At 54.4% G+C, this 17,897-nt stretch overlaps 1 protein-coding gene across 2 annotated transcripts in view; it reads right to left on the bottom strand.

Annotated features, from left to right (window-relative positions):
• Positions 1–10,948: 10,948 nt before the first annotated feature.
• Positions 10,949–17,897, bottom strand: part of LOC119089560 (RNA-binding protein Musashi homolog 2) — a 37,730-nt gene continuing 30,781 nt past the window's right edge. For both annotated transcript variants that reach the window (XM_037212308.1, XM_037212306.1), the window contains exons 2-3: positions 13,830–14,131; positions 10,949–13,190 (exon numbers count right to left, since the gene is read on the bottom strand). In XM_037212308.1, the coding sequence (XP_037068203.1) occupies positions 12,399–13,190; positions 13,830–14,126 (1,089 nt within the window). In that variant the 5' untranslated portion in view covers positions 14,127–14,131 and the 3' untranslated portion in view covers positions 10,949–12,398. The remainder of the gene's footprint in view (positions 13,191–13,829; positions 14,132–17,897) is intronic.

Here is a 17,897-nt window from a genome sequence, read left to right as displayed (position 1 = left end):
CCTATGATTGCGTGATCTTTGGTAAGCACTCATGCCACCAATATGCACATCGCCGCAAATGCCTGTGATGCGTGCCAGTTGATTGTGCATTATAAAGGCATTATTTGCTTTCTAAAGGAAGTGTTCTACGGTCAAAGATATTGAGACAAGCATTAAACATGATGAAGTAAGCTCTCATGTAACTTTTGGTATGTAGCCATTACGTTCCCCAATACAGCATCGTTTGATTACGCCATGGAACGTGTTTATGTCGTCAGAGTCGCTGTCGGACTGGCCGCGTCAGCATTGCCACTATAGCGGACGGGCTGGCTCACTTGTAGTACTTCAACTTGCCGAGAGGTGGCTTGTTCATTGGTGCGTGTTTGCTGAATCCGAATATCATGATGCTGGTGTGTCTTGGCGCTTAATTGTGGTGTTCTTGTATATTTATCCGTTATATTACATTTTTTACTTGCATTTAAAAGGTCAGTTATGGCGCTATTCCTAAGTTTTTCGATTCCCAGTCTCATATTCGTCATAATTGTCATTGCCCAAATTCCCACATTATGCAGCAGAAAGCGTGATTCGCGTTCTAAACTCACACTCAACTCACAAACTAACACACTCAACGCATTAACTTGGTTTTAGGCCATCTGCTGCCTGTTGATACCTCGAATTGTGCTCACGTAGCCAGCCAGGATTGATTCGATAATCCTATATCTCTTGACCTTGAGCACTGCATGCCCATTGCCAGGGCAGCATTCGCTTCACTTTTCTAGGATGTTATGCGTGTATGGGTGGACTTTAAATAGGCTGCGTGAAAAAAGTATACACAAGTTCGCGTGTGTCAAGTTCAGAAATAAGAGGGATTAAAGGCTTAAATAGGGCATGGCTGTGAATTGTGTCGAATGTTCTTCAAAACGGTTATCTCAGTCCAACAGCCCACACAAATGTGGAACACTGCCTCTTTTTTCCTGAACCTGTTTGCGAATGAGTGAATCTGTCGATAATTACACTGAGTGCATTTAGTCGAACGAAATGTTCACCTGACACACCCGTACGTAAATGAGCGTCCATGAACCACAGACAGCCAGACAAGGTTTCACAAGCGTCGCCTTGGTTACGGCATTCGTCTGTAAGCACCCGGCACCGACCGCGTCACCTGCATAGGTAGCAGGTGTACCATAAATACGGCGGTGTCTGACATGTCGGGGCTGCCGGTGTGGAGTGGTGTCTGCTGTTTTACAGCACTCATATCTGGCGGTCGTACCCTGCCCGTGGCGCCCGCTGCAGACGATGTCTGGTTGCAAGCCCGCCGATGACGAATCTGCATGACCACGTTCCGCCTGGCTCGATCACAGGGCAGCCAGATAAGATAGTGCTGCTTCGATAGCGGCGGCGGCGCGGTGCCATCGTTGCATTCGTGAGAGGGCGCCGCCCGAAGTTCGATGTAGGATGGCCGGCTCCGGTGTCAAGCTCCCGGCTGGAGAAGATCGGCGGCAGTCGTCGAATCCGGTCAGTCCCCCCCCCCCCCAGACGGCACGCGCCTAAACACGTGCGATATCGCTTCCGCTGTCGTTTGGTTTTGTGAGATAAAAGTTCATTTGCAACGCCTCGCTTAGCCCCATATTTAACTATTGTAGAACTACCATGAATGGAGCCAACGCCACTTGTCTCATTTATGAACAAGCACTATGCAGGCGTCATGAAGTGTAATAATCTTATAAATAATATCCATATCAAAGTTGAGAGCTGAGGCAAATACATGTCATACACGTCAAACGTAATTATGCTCGTGGCTGCGTAAAAAAGCAGCAGCGTGCTCGCCGTCTGCTTCCGACAGACAGTTCAGATATTTGAAGCGCCTGTCTTACGACTCACCCACCCGCGCTGTGCTTAAGATCACGGTGACCTCAGAGTGTATGACGAACCGCGCCGAGCATTGCAGCACGGTAAGGCGTTCGCTGATGGGGTCAGAGCTCACACACAGAAAAAACTATTTAGGGAGAGCGCTGGTCTAAAAAAACTCAGCAATGAAAATATCTATACTGAATCGCTAATAAACCGACAAAATCGAATGCAAAAGATGTAAAAGGTAAAAGTAAGTAAAAGCATAAGGTGAAAGTCCACCAAGGAATTTAAGTCACGTCGCATGGAATTTTCCCGTGTAACTCCCACAAATCGATAAATGTGCTGGGCGGCTTGTAATCTTTGTGATATGTGCCATTTATTCCGTCCTGGTTAATTGAGCGCACCATAATCACGCGGATTGTGAGGCAGCCGCAAACATAATTTCGCCCAATAAATATGGCGCGGACCAGCCTTCACGCGGACCAGACTGGGCCTATCGAAGAAGTTTCCTTCCAACTTCCCGTGTCCCACATCAGAACCTTTGAACTCCAAGCAATGCAAAGCAACGATAAGATTAACGCTTGCACCATGGTGCTTTCGGCTCAACAACGCGGGACGCTGACTCTATGCTTGTGCTGTGGCAGGCACTGGTACACCGCTGCAGTGCCGGCTCCAGGCAGAGCCCCGTGTTGAAGCGAAATCTGAAAAGGAAGTTGGAACAGATACTGCAACGCTCAAGGTATGTATACGCTTTAACTGAACCTGAAAACCGATGACATTTTTCGTCGTGTCTATGAAAATCTGAACGGTGGCACAGAGTGCGCAAGCCATTTCAACGCCGCGTGCGATGAACCCTTTCCAACTCGTGAAAGAAACATCTCGTCATCTCAAAGAGCATTTCCGCAGGACGCACTGCTTTTTGTTGCATTCCATCTGGCTGAATTCACGAGAGGAGTGCTCGAGATGCACGTTGCCACGCAGGTGGTATCTATCGGTGTCCTCCGGACGGAGGATGTCGAGGGGAGAGAGGGTAGCTTCACCTGGGGCCGCCGACACCCCTGTCTGTTGCCGGACAAGTCAGGTCAGGAGGGCACTTGTCCACAGATGCCGCTGATGGCAATGACTGCGGCGACTGAATGGAATGGAAAACTAGGAGGCTGAGCGGATCCTGCTGTGCGTGAAGGGATTGACCACAGAAACTTAGTGATCTAGATGCGATACATTGGCTCAGGGAGGCAACTAACAAAAACAGCAAATAATTATTAATGTGACAACTGGTACGTTTGAGAGGTATCCATCGGATGTCACATCTGAGTAAATCTTAGTGCGATAAGCAAGTCCGCCTTGTTTCTTGGGCTCAAAGCTCTCAGTGCCGACATCGACCCAGGCATCTGACGTTTAAATCACTAGGCGTAGCTTCAACTAAACAGCGCTGTAGACGAATATCCATGTGACGTTTCACAGTCAAAACGGCCGTTTTGAGAGTGTGGGCTTCCTAGAATTCGGATAGCCATTCGGTGCAGAATTCGTAACTGATATTAAATCGCGCGGATCCGGAACATTTACTGTTGATGGGATGCTCTAATGCCGTCCACTGGAGGAGACCGAGCAGATCACATATTGATCCACTAGTACGTGTGGGGTGTCGCACCGCTTCCGCGATACGAGACATCATGCACAGTCCCCCAAACTGGACGCGCGAGCGACTGGTACAACACGGCAGCGCTCTTACACCGGCAATGCTGCACCGCGAACTAGTGGTTTGCACGACTCAGCATCGGTGGCGTCCGGCGGCGTCATCGATTTCACAACAGCATTCCAGCGCCGCGAACCGAAGCTTGGGCGCCGCCTGAGCGCACGCCTGTCGCCAGCCTGCCGTCAGCCTCCGGCGGTCCGGACGAAATCCCAAGTCCGACCCGGGGTCTCCTGCCCTCCGGCGGTCCGGAGCCGCCTGTCCTCCGGTGGTTCGGTACCAACCGTTCTCAGGCGGTCCAGAACCGTCTGTTCTCCGGCGGTTCGAAGCCGCCTGTCCTCCGGCGGTCCGGAGCCGCCTGTCCTCCGGCGGTCCGGAGCCGCCTGTCCTCGGGCGGTCCGGAGCCGCCTGTCCGAGCTAGAGCCAGGTGCGGTGGACACCGAACGCCTATGTTTGCTCTGCACTCGGCGTCGATATGACAGCAGGTGCAGAGTCCCACAACCGGCAGCGGGGTGTGGGGAGGGGGGGGGGGAGGGGTGTCGCGAAGACGGCCGAAGGTGCAGCGCCGTGGGCTTAGGTCGGTCAAAGCGGCGCAGATTACGATGGTGAAGTCACGGTTTATTATCTAATCATGAGAAGTGGCGACGGTCGGGTCTGGCTGGGGACTTCACAAACGTCCCAGACGAGTCAACAAAGGCCATCCCTTCCTTCGCTGCAGGTGTTAGTGCTTGACCCCAGGCCGAGAGGGTTATCAGCAGCTAGCCAGTGCTTAAGTGGTGGTGGTATCTGACTGCTGACAACAGATCATGCTGAAATTCATGATCGGCTTGAACATTAGTTCATCGTTGGTTACAAAGCAAGATAATTGTACGGGATGTGCCAGCGTTTATGACATGGTTGCTGTGGTCCTGTGGCGTTGCAGTTATCGTTTGTTCCAATACTACCCAGTTATACCACGTGCAAATATGATAAACGCACGATTTTTGTATGAGGAAGGTTCTCTCTATTTTCTCTTTAAGTGGTTGCTAGGTCGTGCACCACCAAAGATAAAATTGAAATGCGTAGAATAAAATGAAACAGAGATTGTTTGGCATACCAAAGTCCAGTTGGGTCAGATAATAATATGGAAACCTGGAGATGGGAGAGACCAAGTCAACCAGGCGTTGCCGCTCCTTTGTTTTGCCGACCGGAAGAAGTGTTCGCTCACTTTGGCGGCCAAGTGCCGCTCTTGCTTTTGAGAACAATGAATGCCAAAACTGGATGTGAAAGGCAATACTGGATGACCAGTAACTAGTGCTGGATGGTTGCCAACATGCACATATAGTTTGGAGCATCCTGGTTCGTCCTGGCTTCACCAGTCCGCAGGGCACACCAGTCCGCTTCCGCAGGCTCTCAGCGAAATCTGTGCGGTTTCTGAGAGTAGGAGTTGCGTTGGGCGGCGCACACGTCCAACGTTGTTACACAACAGCGACCTGCACCGCTCGGCTGCACCGCTCGGCCGCACCGCCCGGCCGCACCGCTCCATCCGAGCGCTTCTGAGACGGATGACGTACCTGCCATCCTCGCCATCTGCCCAGTAGTAGCGTCCATGAAGGGCTCTCCACAGGTGGAACACCAATGAACACTGCACGTGCCCTGCCCATCGTCCTACTCATTGTTGACTGGGTCTCCCAGCTGGCGGCTCTGCCGAGACATCCGTGCGGGCTGATCGGGAGGTGGACTCCAGCGTGTGTGACCCGCAGCGTGCGGCTGCCGCACCGGAGTACCGCCCGAGCTGGTGCCGCTGACGTCATCTTCGAGACGAGCCGAGCGCGATGGCCACGCCCATCCGCCAGACGCGACGCCCGGTGCGAAGACGCTGCACCGGTGACCGTGCCACGTGTGCTGGCACTTCACAGGCTGCGGGCGCGAGTCGGCTGCTCGCCCGGCGACTTGACGGGCGGCTTACTCATGAACCACGGCGTGGCGCTTTCGACCGCTTCAGCTACGGATCGGCCATCTTTTCGGGCTTTCCGACTCGCTGGGCTACCGACGCAACCAGCCATTGCAGCGAAATTATACGGTGTCAGAGGGGTGCAGCTGCGTATATTAACTAGATAATGACGACTACCACATGGCATACCACCATCCACGCATTTCCGACGGCGCAGTGTACGCTATGGGATGCCACCTTTAGGTCTCTGCAATATAAGAATTCTGATATCTATTTGGACTGCTAGCTGCAAATGTGGCGTAACCTGCCTGGTGTAGAGATCTTTCGCCACCAAGCACTCCTACCCGGCCGTGGACACGTTCTATCGTGGTTCGACATGGCATTCGCATTACAAGTCTCTTCGGGCCACACGCCTGCGCTTTCTGAGCTATCGTCATACATTCCGACCGCTGTCAACTGGAACTAGAATACGCTAGCATATCGAGCGAGTTATTCGACTCCCGATTGGTTAAAATACGCTAACAGACGCAGACTTTGAGTCTCTGTCAGTAGCATACGGGCTCATTAAAGAACGCATTTCATGATGATAGGTCTATCTATGGCTACGTCAAACCTATCAGTCCCGTTTAAAAGCATGCTAAGCAGCAATAGTGCTGAACGCAGCATAACTTTGAAAACAGCATAACTTGCACAGAAAAAGGGTAAAGTGAGCTTTTTTACTCAGGAAGGGAAATAGGTAGAACATATGGTAGAGCGTCGCACCAAATGCTAGGAAGAAGATGACAGGGACGAATGCTGAGGGAGAGAGAAAAGACTCAGATAATAAATTCGAGAAAAAACCTGAAGAAACGATGCGAGTGAAGAGTTGGGGGAGGAAAGAGCAAGTGAGAGACGAGAGAGGGAGAACTAACGACAGCTGGCGCCAGCGAGAGATACAGAGAACCGCGAACGATCTGATCTCCAGCCTGATCGTTTCCAAACGGCGTCAATACCGGTCCGCCGGGTCGCCGCATGGGCCTGTCACACGTGCCGGGATGGTCGGGAAATGGGGCACACCGGCTCGCCGGCGCCGGCCAATAGCTCAGCAGGCTCCGGTGCGGAGCCCGATCGGACGCGCCCGATGGGAGCCGGGTCCAGTCTGAACTCAATCGAGAGGAGAAATGAGAGCCGGGAGGGGGCGGGGTAGAGAGAGGTATTCTGGGGAGAGATGTGTGATGGAGGGAGGCGGGGCGAGGTGGGGGAGAGAGAGCAGGAGACATGGAGCAGTCCGGCAGGAACGGAGAAAGGTCCAAAGAGATGAACGGAGATCAGCGGAGATGGACGGATGCCGGGGAGATGGAGCAGGTCGAGAGAGATGAAGAGAAACGGAGGAATGGAGAGACTGGGAGAAATGATTAGAGGTCGTGAAAGATGAATCGCAGGGGATGCCGAGACCGGAAGAGACGTACACAGATGCATATAGACGAAGAGCGGCAGAGAGATAGGGAAGTCGGGAACAAAGGAAAACGGCAAAATAAGAAGTATTCATACACTGTCTAAGTTAAACAGGGGCGGTGAGAAAATTCAATCAGCAACATTGTAAGCAAACGATGGCGTGCAAAGTTATAGATGCTACGAACATCAACACAAGGTCCATCTTACAGAGTTCCAAGTTTAACCGCATCGGAAAAATTAAATACGTTCTATTGGTCATTCCTCTCTTTCGTGTGCTATTAGCTTAAGATGACATAGATTAAGGCGTATATATTGCCTGTGATCATGTTCCAATGTGGTAGCGCACACTAAGATACTCAAGCGCACAGTGTAAGGCACGGCTTCAGCAAATCAGTGTGACTAATACAGCATTAGTTCCACGCTGCAGCCGGTTGCAAAGGGACTTAACCTTTGCATGCAACTGCTAACTGGAAATGCTAAAATAAGGTTAACTGGGCCCACGTGGTACCAATCAATCAGCAAACATATAAGGGGGGGGGCATATCTGTGTGCAAACAGAACCCTCTTGTGGTCACGAACGGCGTGGGCCCAGAGGGTTTGGTTTGCAGAAGTCGGCGTGGGACAAAGCCACTACTTCACGCAGTTTCTTAAGGCCGCCGGGACCCGCAGCTCAAACTCCGACCTAAACCGCAGTCAGAATAAAATGCCCACAAGGCATCACAGAGGCAGCGCGAGGCAGAGAACTGAACTTTAGCTGGTCTAAACTGAAATAGCTCTTGTAAAACAGAGCGAATACTGAAATGTATGGACTCGAGGGTTCGGCGTACATACAACATATGCTACAAAGAATCAGAGAAAACAAACGCCGCTGGAGGCAAGTTCTAGCTCGCGATCTCGCGGCCACAGGAACAATGCTCGCTCCTGAGTTTTACCCATTTCTGATCACTTTCTGTCAACAACAATCATAACCACAATTTTAAGGTGCGATGAATGAACCGACGTTTCTTGTTGTGCACTATTACCTACCCGGGCCCTGACCAGATGAATAGCCTTGGCCAAATAAGTAGCCTCAAGGGGAGTGTCCACCTTTGGGACATACTTCAAAAACATGCCCTGGTCAAACTTCATGACCACTCACGTTTAATAATAGCCCCGGTTAGTGTTACTACAGGACCATCAAGGTGTAACGAGGAGATCATTTTTCATCACTTTCTAGTCCAAATTATTATGTCAACGTATTGTCACAGCACTCCACTTATTTATTTCTTGGCAGCCCCAATTATTAGTAGCCCTGATTCACAACTGCAATTGTTGCGACTGCCGTAGTCATGACGACGGCAGAATCTTCTAACAGAGGTTCCCGTTATGAACTAGACGACGGCTGTTCTGGATTAGGACGCACCATTTACACATCAAGAGGCACCTTTGTCTAGACCAGGAGGCTCTTTCGCGTGGAATCAGAAAGCTGTAGTTCCGTATCAGAATGCCCTGTTTGGGAATAACGAATCCCTTTGCTTGATTTGTTAAAGATCCCATGGTGCATCGGAGAGGCAGGGTCCTGGATCAGGAAACCCTTTTTGGATCAGGAGGCCCTGTTCTAGCACAGTAAGCCCTGTTTTCGGATAGGGAGACCCTTTGCTCATCGAAAAGATCCCTGTATTTCGCTGACATTTCTTCACTTAAATATTTATACATGCAGTAATTTGATAAGGAGCGCGTGGCACTGCTGCCTCTTCTGCCTTGAATGCCACCCTGCCCGGGATGTTCCCTGTGAGGAGGCCCCATTTCGTCCGGGGGGGCCTCCAGGAAAATCATGCCTACCAATCAAAACACATGGCGCCGCCCCCGGCGGAGACCCTGTGATACTCCACTTCCCAAAGGCAGTGCGCTTCGATTAGAGCCACTGTGACAAACACCATGGGGGAGAACTCAAAGCCATAGTACTACGTTCCGTTGAACTCGTGTAATATCAGCCTCGTGCTTGTATAGGCATATTTTCCCTCAGTGGAATGTTTCAAGCGTTCGTAGTGCTTATAACCAAGCATTTCGACCAATGGGTGTACTGCATACATTACAGAAGACACGCTGGAAGAAGCAATGCCAAAGGAAAGTATACGATGCAAGTAAAAGAAAAGCATAATACTTTCAGTGGTGAGCAGGGAGTCCAATGACATTACTTGCCAGGGCGGTCAATTGGCACAAAAATTCTGTGCCATTCAGAAGGATTTCCAGAACACTGGCATTACCGATCCAACCGGACGCGTGCAATCTAACCATAAGTGAAAAGTATAAAAAGGTGGCATACCCTTCGAGTACAACCAATCAGCCAAACAACCGATCGAATCAAAACAACTGATTGGCTATCCCTGTGGACGAAATCCAAGCCACGACAGATAAGGCGCTTTGGGTGGTACACGGACGGCGAGAGTTTCAGCAGCCTCTACAGCCAACAAACTTACGGTTGCGAAACTGATCATTGAATCCCTAGAGTTCTACGAGACATCGAGCTGGGGCTGGCATCTGCGTTCCGTGATGTCCCATTGCTGAGGGATGTAATCGGGCGTGGTCCCAAATACGCGGTGCCCATATGACGATCGTCTGGGGTGTAGCTACCTTTTCAGTGGGGTGAGTGGGGCTCCAGACCTCAACTCCCATCCCACCGCCCCAAACGTAGACTTTAGCCCCCCAAACTTTAAAGAAGTGGGTAAAGTTCGATGAGAGAACCGTTTGTAGGCTTTTAGAGGAGGGCTGCATCATTTTTCACTGCTGAGTCCTCCCCTTCCCTGCTCCTTTCGCAGCTACACCCCTGATAATCATGCAGATTATTTTGAGCTTACGCTAAAGCAAAATGTGGGCCCGGCATTTTCATAGTGTTTAGAACAAAAAAGAAGTTTTATTTGTTGTCTCCATTTATGATAGTCATGCCCCTGTAAAACTGTCACAACCCACCAAAAAGTAATATATGGAATCTCTATGCGGTTATCTTGTGGTGTCAAAAGGACATAAACCAAACCAACCTCTAACTCAAGCAAACGTGTCGAGCCACCCTAGGACTATTATACAAGGTCATACCTTCAAAAGCTACGGGAAAGACAGTGCCGTATTTGATACACCACGTCAAAAATCCCCACGCCAAGTCTACGGAACGCCTGCACAAGGCACTGTTCTCTAAAAAAACGACCTTGCTAACCTAGTGGACGTAGGCTGTACCATGTATCGTGCACTTTCAGTGCTACCCCGCCTTGAGACCGTACCTGGTCGGCACTGGTAGGTGCAGGGCAACTGGACATCCTTCGTTCGTATAACTACGCCTGCGGAACTCCGTTCAGAAACCGCGCTCCATCAACGCCGTATCAAAAACTCTCAGTCTAGTCTTTAAATGTACGGTCCATAGCATAGCCGACTTTATTGTTAGGCAAAAAAGGTCGTTAACATGCCAATGATTTAAGAAGTAATGACGAAATGAACAAGCCCAAAAAAACGGACAAGCTTTCGGCCTATGGCCAGACTACATAATAGACAGAAGCCGAAGGCTTGAAAATGTTTGAATTCCCCTTTTTTAGTAAACAAGACTGATTTACATGCTAAAAATAATTATCTACCTTACTCTGCGAAAAAATAGGTCATGATGCTGCCCAATACCGAGTACAAATGGGGGAGGCGTTGGCTTCCAAACGGGGCTCGGATGGAGACGTTGGTTTCCAAACGGGGCTCGGATGCATTCGTACTCTTCAAGAGAGCCGCACCGCACGTCCCAAGCTCATGGGTCGCGCCACCACGCACGTACGCTCTCTAGTGCTGCATAACGTAAGGCAGCGCCGATCGGAGGTTCTCTCGACTACGCTGCGCATCGGGACGCTGCGCGACACGCCAGTCCCCGCGAGCCGACCGGCTACGTAACGCTCATACTGCTGACGTCACCGCGGAGTGCAGGTGTGAGCAGCGCCCCTCGCGACACGCGGCGAGTGCGCCGCGGACCGGCGCCCACTGACTCAGGCGCACCCAGCCGCCTCATGCTTGCATTTGCGTTCACATCGGACCAATAACAAGCGTTTCTAGCTGGCTACGTTTATTCGTGGGTTGGCTAGAGGGCTCGGGACCAATAGACGAGCGTGCAGCCCGCCAGCTGCTACCACGGGTGCTGCCACGGGCGTACGCGGAGTCAAGGTGAACCACGCCACGCAGGGTGCAGCGCAGCCTACGGTCGCGTCCTAGCCACTATTTACGAAGCGGCCGGCTAGTCTCTACAACACTCACAACGTCGGACTAACCAGCGTGTACAGGCCGACAGGTGACGGGCACAGAGATACAGGAAAAAACGGCGCTGCTGGTGGACACGGCCATCACCGGCGGTCCACCGTCAACCAGAGGTCACGGCGTGAGGTCAGGGTCACCGGCCGAGGCCAGTTTACACTAGAGACGGAGCAGGCACTCGTCAAGAGGAGCCACATCTCAGGGTGCTCCCGCACCGAGGACACCAGTCTGGCAACTCAGGTACCGCTGCAGGCGGGCTCACCGGGTCCGGTCACCCGCCGCGACAGTCATGCCCGCGGCGGGGCCGGCACTCTCGTCAGCTGAAAGGTAGCCTCGGATCGCTCCAGGCTGCCGGCTGCTCCGACACCTCTCACCTTACCGCTAGGAGCCGCGAAGAAACGGAGGTACCGCGAGGAGACGACGGTCGGAGTTTGGCACCGAGGGCGGGAACAAGGCGCAGCGAGCCTCCCGAAGCCGTGCCAGGGAGCCGCGGAAGAACCGACATAGCCGCGACCGCACAAAGGGGGTCGCGGTCGGAAGATCGCGCAGCTCGCGGCGGGAACAGGAAAAACCAAAGCGGCACAGCTCGAGCAAGGACGCCTCGCGAGAAATTCGAACAACGGTGAAGGTTATTGCCATGGTTATTACTGAAGCGTCTGAAGTCGGACCGTAGCCTGATATGCTGAGATTACCTGCCGTGAGTGTGTGACTGTGCGCCGGTTGGTTGTCACCGCGCGGCGCAAGGTGGAAGTACCATCCCGGCTTCAGAGTAAGGTGGGTCAGCAGGGACCCGCAGAAAAGCGTGCGCAGTTGAAACTGGAAGACCTGTTGATGACGCACACCCCATTCACACTTAAGCTCTGCGCCGCGACGCAGCGCTTTCGTGCATTCACACACGCGCATACACACTTCATCGAACGTATTACGGGGCCGTTGGGATGACGGGTGGTATGTGAATGAACGATGTGTTGTACTACTGAATGGGTCTACGCGAGATCTAAGCAGGCACCAGCCCGATGCGTTGGGCCCGCTGTCTGAAAACCCAGAGAAGCGTCACAGTGAACAACTTAAAACCCTGAGAACTGATACTACGTTCCGTATGGCACCGCTCCTCGCTCGGCGGGGGTGGGTAATGGATGAGCAAGTCGTCAGTCCGCGTCTCAGGCGCCATCACCGCGACCGGTCTGTGAAAGACACCTGGCCCGGGCCGGCGGCGCCGGCCTGGCGGGCGCCCGGTGGCCGCCGGAGCGCCCCCTAAGTCGTGTACATGCCGTAGAGCGGCGCGCCGCCCCAGTCCAGGCCCTGCAGACTCGACACGTCGATGTTGGCGAACTGGTAGGGCGCGGCGGCCGGCTGCAGCGTCTGCAAACCCTGAAGGGCAGACAGTCCCTGCCCTTGGAAGGCGGCCGAGCTGGCGGGCGTCATTGGCGCCGGCATGGCCGCCAGCTGCTGCTGCGCCGCCGCCATCGGCAGCGAGTACGGGGAGTACCGGAAGCTGGAGAGGCCCGAGAAGGCGGGCCCGCCGGCGGCCGACATCACGCGCGAGTAGTGCTGCTGCACCTGCGCCGCGGCCGCTAGCGGCCCGGACGCGACTGCTGACTGCATCACCGACATCAGCTGCGCCCTCTTGGCACGCTCCGTCGCCTGGATCGTCTCCTTCGGTTGAGCGTATTTGCACTCTACCGTTTTGCTTTTGACCACGTGGTGGTGCTTCTTGACGACGCGAGCGCTGTGGTCTTCGTTCTCGAACGTGACGAACGCGAAGCCCCGGTGTCGCTTCGTGTTGTTGTCCATCTGCAGCGAGCACTCGAGCACCTTGCCGAACTGCGAGAAGTACTCGAGCAGCTCTTGCGAGCTGGTCTCCTGGCTGACGCCGCCGACGAACACCTTGCGCGGGATCAGCAGTTCACCCACCGTCTTCTGCCCCTTGGGCGTGGCCAGCTTTGGGTCGATCTTCTTGCCGTCCAGCATGTGCTCCTCCTGGCTCAGCACCTTATTTACCGACTCCAGGTCAGCAAACGTGACGAAGCCGAAGCCCCGGTTCCTCTGCAAGAAGTCGGGACGTCACAATCGCGTGGCTGTGGCGCCATTGCGCCGGTATGTGCGGTTCAGACGCACTCGAGGGTATACGGACGTCAGCCAAGCAGCGAGCTGACTCGGTTCCACGCTAACGCGATGCGTCGCGACTACACAACGCAAGCTACAGTCATACGCTCAAACGACCAGGCTATTAATTGAGCCCACGTGATCAAAATGTGACAAGAACACGACAAGAAGAAGCATTCAGCGAACAATGCGGTCAGTGAGACCGGACACAAAAATCAGCTGCGCCGGTATCAACGTTGCTTTACCGGCCAAGCACACACACACTGCTCAGCACTATGTCTGCTGATGACGACACTATGGGCGACCCTCACATCGTAGTCATGCTCTGGATGGTGGCACAGTACGCATCGGGTTCAGGCGGTGCTTAAGGGAAGAACGGAAAGAGGAAACTGGATGAGGTCACTGCCTACTACGCAAAGGCGAACACATAAGGTGCTTCTCCGTTTACGATCCTGATATCTCCAAAAATGATGCGAGTGGACTAGCTAGAAACAGCGTGGAGGAATTGGGCTGGTATCCTTACACACCTCTTCCTAAGCAAATTCTACCATAAAAGGGAAACGAAGGCCAGGAACTCACGTTAGTCGCCGGATCTTTCAGCACCATCACGTCCAGAATAGTCCCATACGGTGCAAAGTACGCCCGCAGCTTCTCGGGCGTCGTCTGGAAGCTGATGCCGCCCACGAAGATCTTATTGGGCGAGTGGTCGTCGGCGCCGGCGGCGCTGCCGGCGCTGGAGCTGGAGCGCGGCTCCGAGTCGCCACTGTCGCGTCGGCGAGGCTCGAGCCGCGTGCCACCGGCCGTCACATGCGTGGGGATGGCGCTGGCGGACGGCACCACGCCCATCAGGCCGCCGCTGGCCATCAGCAGCGACATCTCGCCTGGCGAACAAACGGCAGGACAGTTAGTGGTGGGCAGGTGGCGCGGACGCGCGGCCGGCCGGGCGGATGTTATGGTGCGGTGTGCGGGCGATGCCAAGACTGCTTACGAGTAGCACAAGCGCTCGCAAGAGAGAGAGAGCGAGGGAGAGAGAAGAGAGAGACGGAGAGAGAGGGAGAGAGAGGGGGGAGAAAGAGAGAGAGGGAGAGAGAGAAGGAAAGAGGGAGAAAGAGAGAGAGAAAGAAAGAGAGGGAGAGAGAGAGGGGGAAGAGAGAGAGAGAGAGAGGTAGAGAGAGTAAGGGGGGAGAAAGGAGAGAGAGCTGAGAGAGGAAGAAAGAGGGAGAAATATAAAATATGAAAGAAAAGAAAAAAAAGAAAAGGGAGGGAGAGGAGGGGGGAAGAGAGAGAGGAGAGAGAGAGAGAGAGATAGAAGAGAAGAGAGATAGAGAGAGATAAGATGAGAGAGAGAGAGAGAGAGTCAGGCATGGAGAGAGGTAGAGAGGCTCAGAAAGAGCATAGAGGGGGAGAAGAGCATGGTCGTGAGTTATGGCTGTACGACAGGATAGCCTTTTAAAGACGTCTGGAGCACATCCACTCTGATACTCTTGGAACTTCACGCCTTTTATTGCTGCACGCTAACTTTAGACATATTGATCACTCAATGGGCAAGGCTGGAGCTGTGAACGTAAAGGCCAGGCTGGTATGACGCACGCGGCCGCGGGCGCCAGCCGTGATAGATCGTAACACAGGTGGGCCACGGCCCCACACATCACTGGCGCCCATGGGGTACAGGCGCCGAGAGAATGAAACTGAACTGCTCATATTTCGAAAAATTCAACGCAAGGTCGCTACCGGTGTATGGCAAGAGACGAACCCTATTAAGCCGTCCCATTCCGTGCCCGGGTATGTTCGTCCTTCACACCGGCGTTTCAGGCGTGCACCGGTGGTTCACGCGTGCACCGGTTATTCACGCGTGCACAGCGCCGAGATCGATGTACGGAGTCCGGTCGATGAGACGCAAGCGTGTTGTGTGCCGCAGCTATGGCTTATTCGTCAAAACAGACAGTGCGATGTTACCCTAGCTCACCGCGCCTACCGCCCGAATTGGGTCGACGCAAACAGCGTGTCTGATGTACACAGAGAGGGACGTGCCGCGTAATGAAGCTGCTCGCCGGCGCCGGTAGACTCGCGTGGCGCGCGCCGTGGTCGTGACGGGCACCGTGGTCGTGACGCGCGCCGTGGTCGTGACGCGCGCCGTGGTCGTGACGCGCGCCGTGGTCGTGACGCGCGCCGCCAGGCCGCGGCGCTGCTTTGGCGCCGCGCCGTGGGGGCGTCACGCCAGTGCCGTCACACACGGCCGGGGATGTCACCGCGAGGCGGCCTGTCGCGCCGAGCTCGTCACGGCACGGCGTTGCGTCGGCTTCGTCACGCCGGCGGTGTCACGGTGAGGCCGTGACACGCGCAAGGCCACGTGCAGGGCTTACCGTCATGCCAGAGGTTCACTTTCGGTGAATCAGTTGGGGAATCGAAATGCCAAATATGGCTAAACCTCCCCATCAGCCAGCATTTCTCTCCCTCGGCGTTGAGCTTGCTTCGTTTTAAAAGGAAGGGGATGGCCACAGCGTTGGGCTTATGGACGGCAGCTGGACAGATCAGTTTAGAGCAAAGGAAACCCTTACGAAACTGCACCCCAAGTTGAGTGTCACACCGATCCCGCTCACTCAGACGCCTGCTTCTGCGCGTCACCCGCGACGACCTTGCGGTGGCGCCGTCTCTTGCGACATCTCTTCCCCTTGTATCTTGTTTTTCTGCGTCGCCGCGCCGCCCCGATGACCACAACAAGGCGAGCGACAGTGGCGGCGCCCCGCGGGACCTGAACCCCGCCCGGCGCTGCCGCCGGCCTCCCGGCCACGCCGCCCGCCCGACCGCCGGCGCCGCTATCGGCTGATGAGGCCTGGTCGCGCCACGTGCGCCCTTTGAGCCCACTGCCACGGGCGCGACGGCGGCGCTGATGCTGGCGACGCGCCGTCAATAAGAGACGCGACGCGAACAGGACGGAGGAGCATGACGAACGGACGACGAGCGGCCGGCGACTGCGGGTGTGTCCGCTTCTTAGAAGGACGGTGCGGACCTGCGAGACGACTGTTGCCGCGGGTCAAGCGCGAGCCGAACCAGATCGCGGATTGTGACTTCGGCTCAGCGGGTCTGCCGCATCGCTGACACGCGAGTGGTGTCCGTCTGGGTTTGGAACCGACCGTCCGGTTATCCGTCCACCGCCAGCGGGCTGCGTGGGGAAGGGCACCACTGAGGTCGCTGAGGTCGGGATCCGAGACGCTCCCCGGCGAATTGGGCCGTCTGCATAATTATTCCATATCTTGTCCATCACAGCGAAGCGGACTCAGGCAGGTCGGTTTTGGACCCCAGTGACCTTGACCGAGTGGTTTCGCCCCTCCCCCCAAGAGATGAGGCATTAAGGTCAGCAGACGGAGCTGAGCGGCCTTAAGACCGAGTCTCCGGCCCCGGCTGTCCACGGAAACGGTCTGCCCTCCCCCGCGTCCCGCCCCGGTCGTTATCGCAGACCAATGTACGGCGCCCCAGGGTAGCCCGGGCCTCGGGGAGGGGGGGGGGGGACGCTCCGGGAGGAGATGGTCCGCATAACGCTGCAGACAGACGTCAGCCAAGACTGAAGGGCGGGCAAGGTGGGATGGAAAGAGAACGAAGAGAGAGGAAAGTGTATGAGGTTTGCTGAGAGAACGAAGAGAAAACTGCCAGTGGCTGGACGAAACTGGCAACCGGGGTCGTTGCAACCGCACCAATGCCATAATGGAAGTTGCTCGGCTGAGCAAAGCGGCACCAAGACCACGTAGATAACGAGGAAGCATCCGTTTTTCGATAGGCGACTGACTACCCTTCCAGCCGATTGCAGACGACTGACACTGTGACCTGGCGACTCGCGGCACACATCGCCTCGTGACGCTGGGCAGCGCGTCAGTACTGTCACATGTGGGGGCTAGGAGACCAGAACGTCATTATAAACCATGTGGTGCGAACTACTTGCTTGCGCTCTTTCTTCCGTTAGATGAAAACGACAAGAAGCGAGCGCCACGGAGCACGTGTGCTGACTCGGGATCATCCCTGTCCGGTGCTGACACAATCGCAGGGCTGAGTACTCTGTGGCTGAGTACATGCCAAGACAAACTAAACTTAGATAAGACAGTAGAAGAAGCAGTCTTCTTCCTCGGAGAAAAAAAAAACAGGAACACGGAGATATAGATGCGTTGATATTTCGGCAGCATGCCTTTATCGAAACAAATAGCGAAAATAAGTTCACTTTTGCTATTTTTTAAAATTCAAGAGCCTTCTGCTATTGGATTCAAGAAATGTATGTGGCCGAAATATTAACGCAGCTACATTTCCATTCTCCTGGTTTTTCTCCGAGGAATAAGGCTATTACTACTTTATGTGAATAATATTCCCAGCAAATGCACTTGAAAACTTACAAGCCAAACTTACTGTGCGGAAAACCCTCGCCCACTTCTTACAATATACCACGCCACTCCGCTGACTACGCGCGTCTCAAGCAGCCCGCGGCGTCCTCAGAGCCGGGACAAAACGCTGAGGCTTCGGGGAGGCGCGAGCTCGGTCTGTGCTGACTCATCGCTGGGAGAGCGCTGGCGGCCGCCGGCTGCCGCCACAGGCACACACTCGCCCATCATATCGACACGATCAATCACGTTCAGATCCAGCCCTCTGCAGCTGCTGCCGGCA

Source organism: Pollicipes pollicipes, unplaced genomic scaffold, assembly GCF_011947565.3.
Source record: "Pollicipes pollicipes isolate AB1234 unplaced genomic scaffold, Ppol_2.1 Scaffold_3087;HRSCAF=3621_pilon_pilon_pilon, whole genome shotgun sequence".
NCBI classification, from domain to species: domain Eukaryota; kingdom Metazoa; phylum Arthropoda; class Thecostraca; order Pollicipedomorpha; family Pollicipedidae; genus Pollicipes; species Pollicipes pollicipes.
Note: the sequence above shows the minus strand (reverse complement) of the source record. Positions and strands in the feature narration are given on the sequence as shown.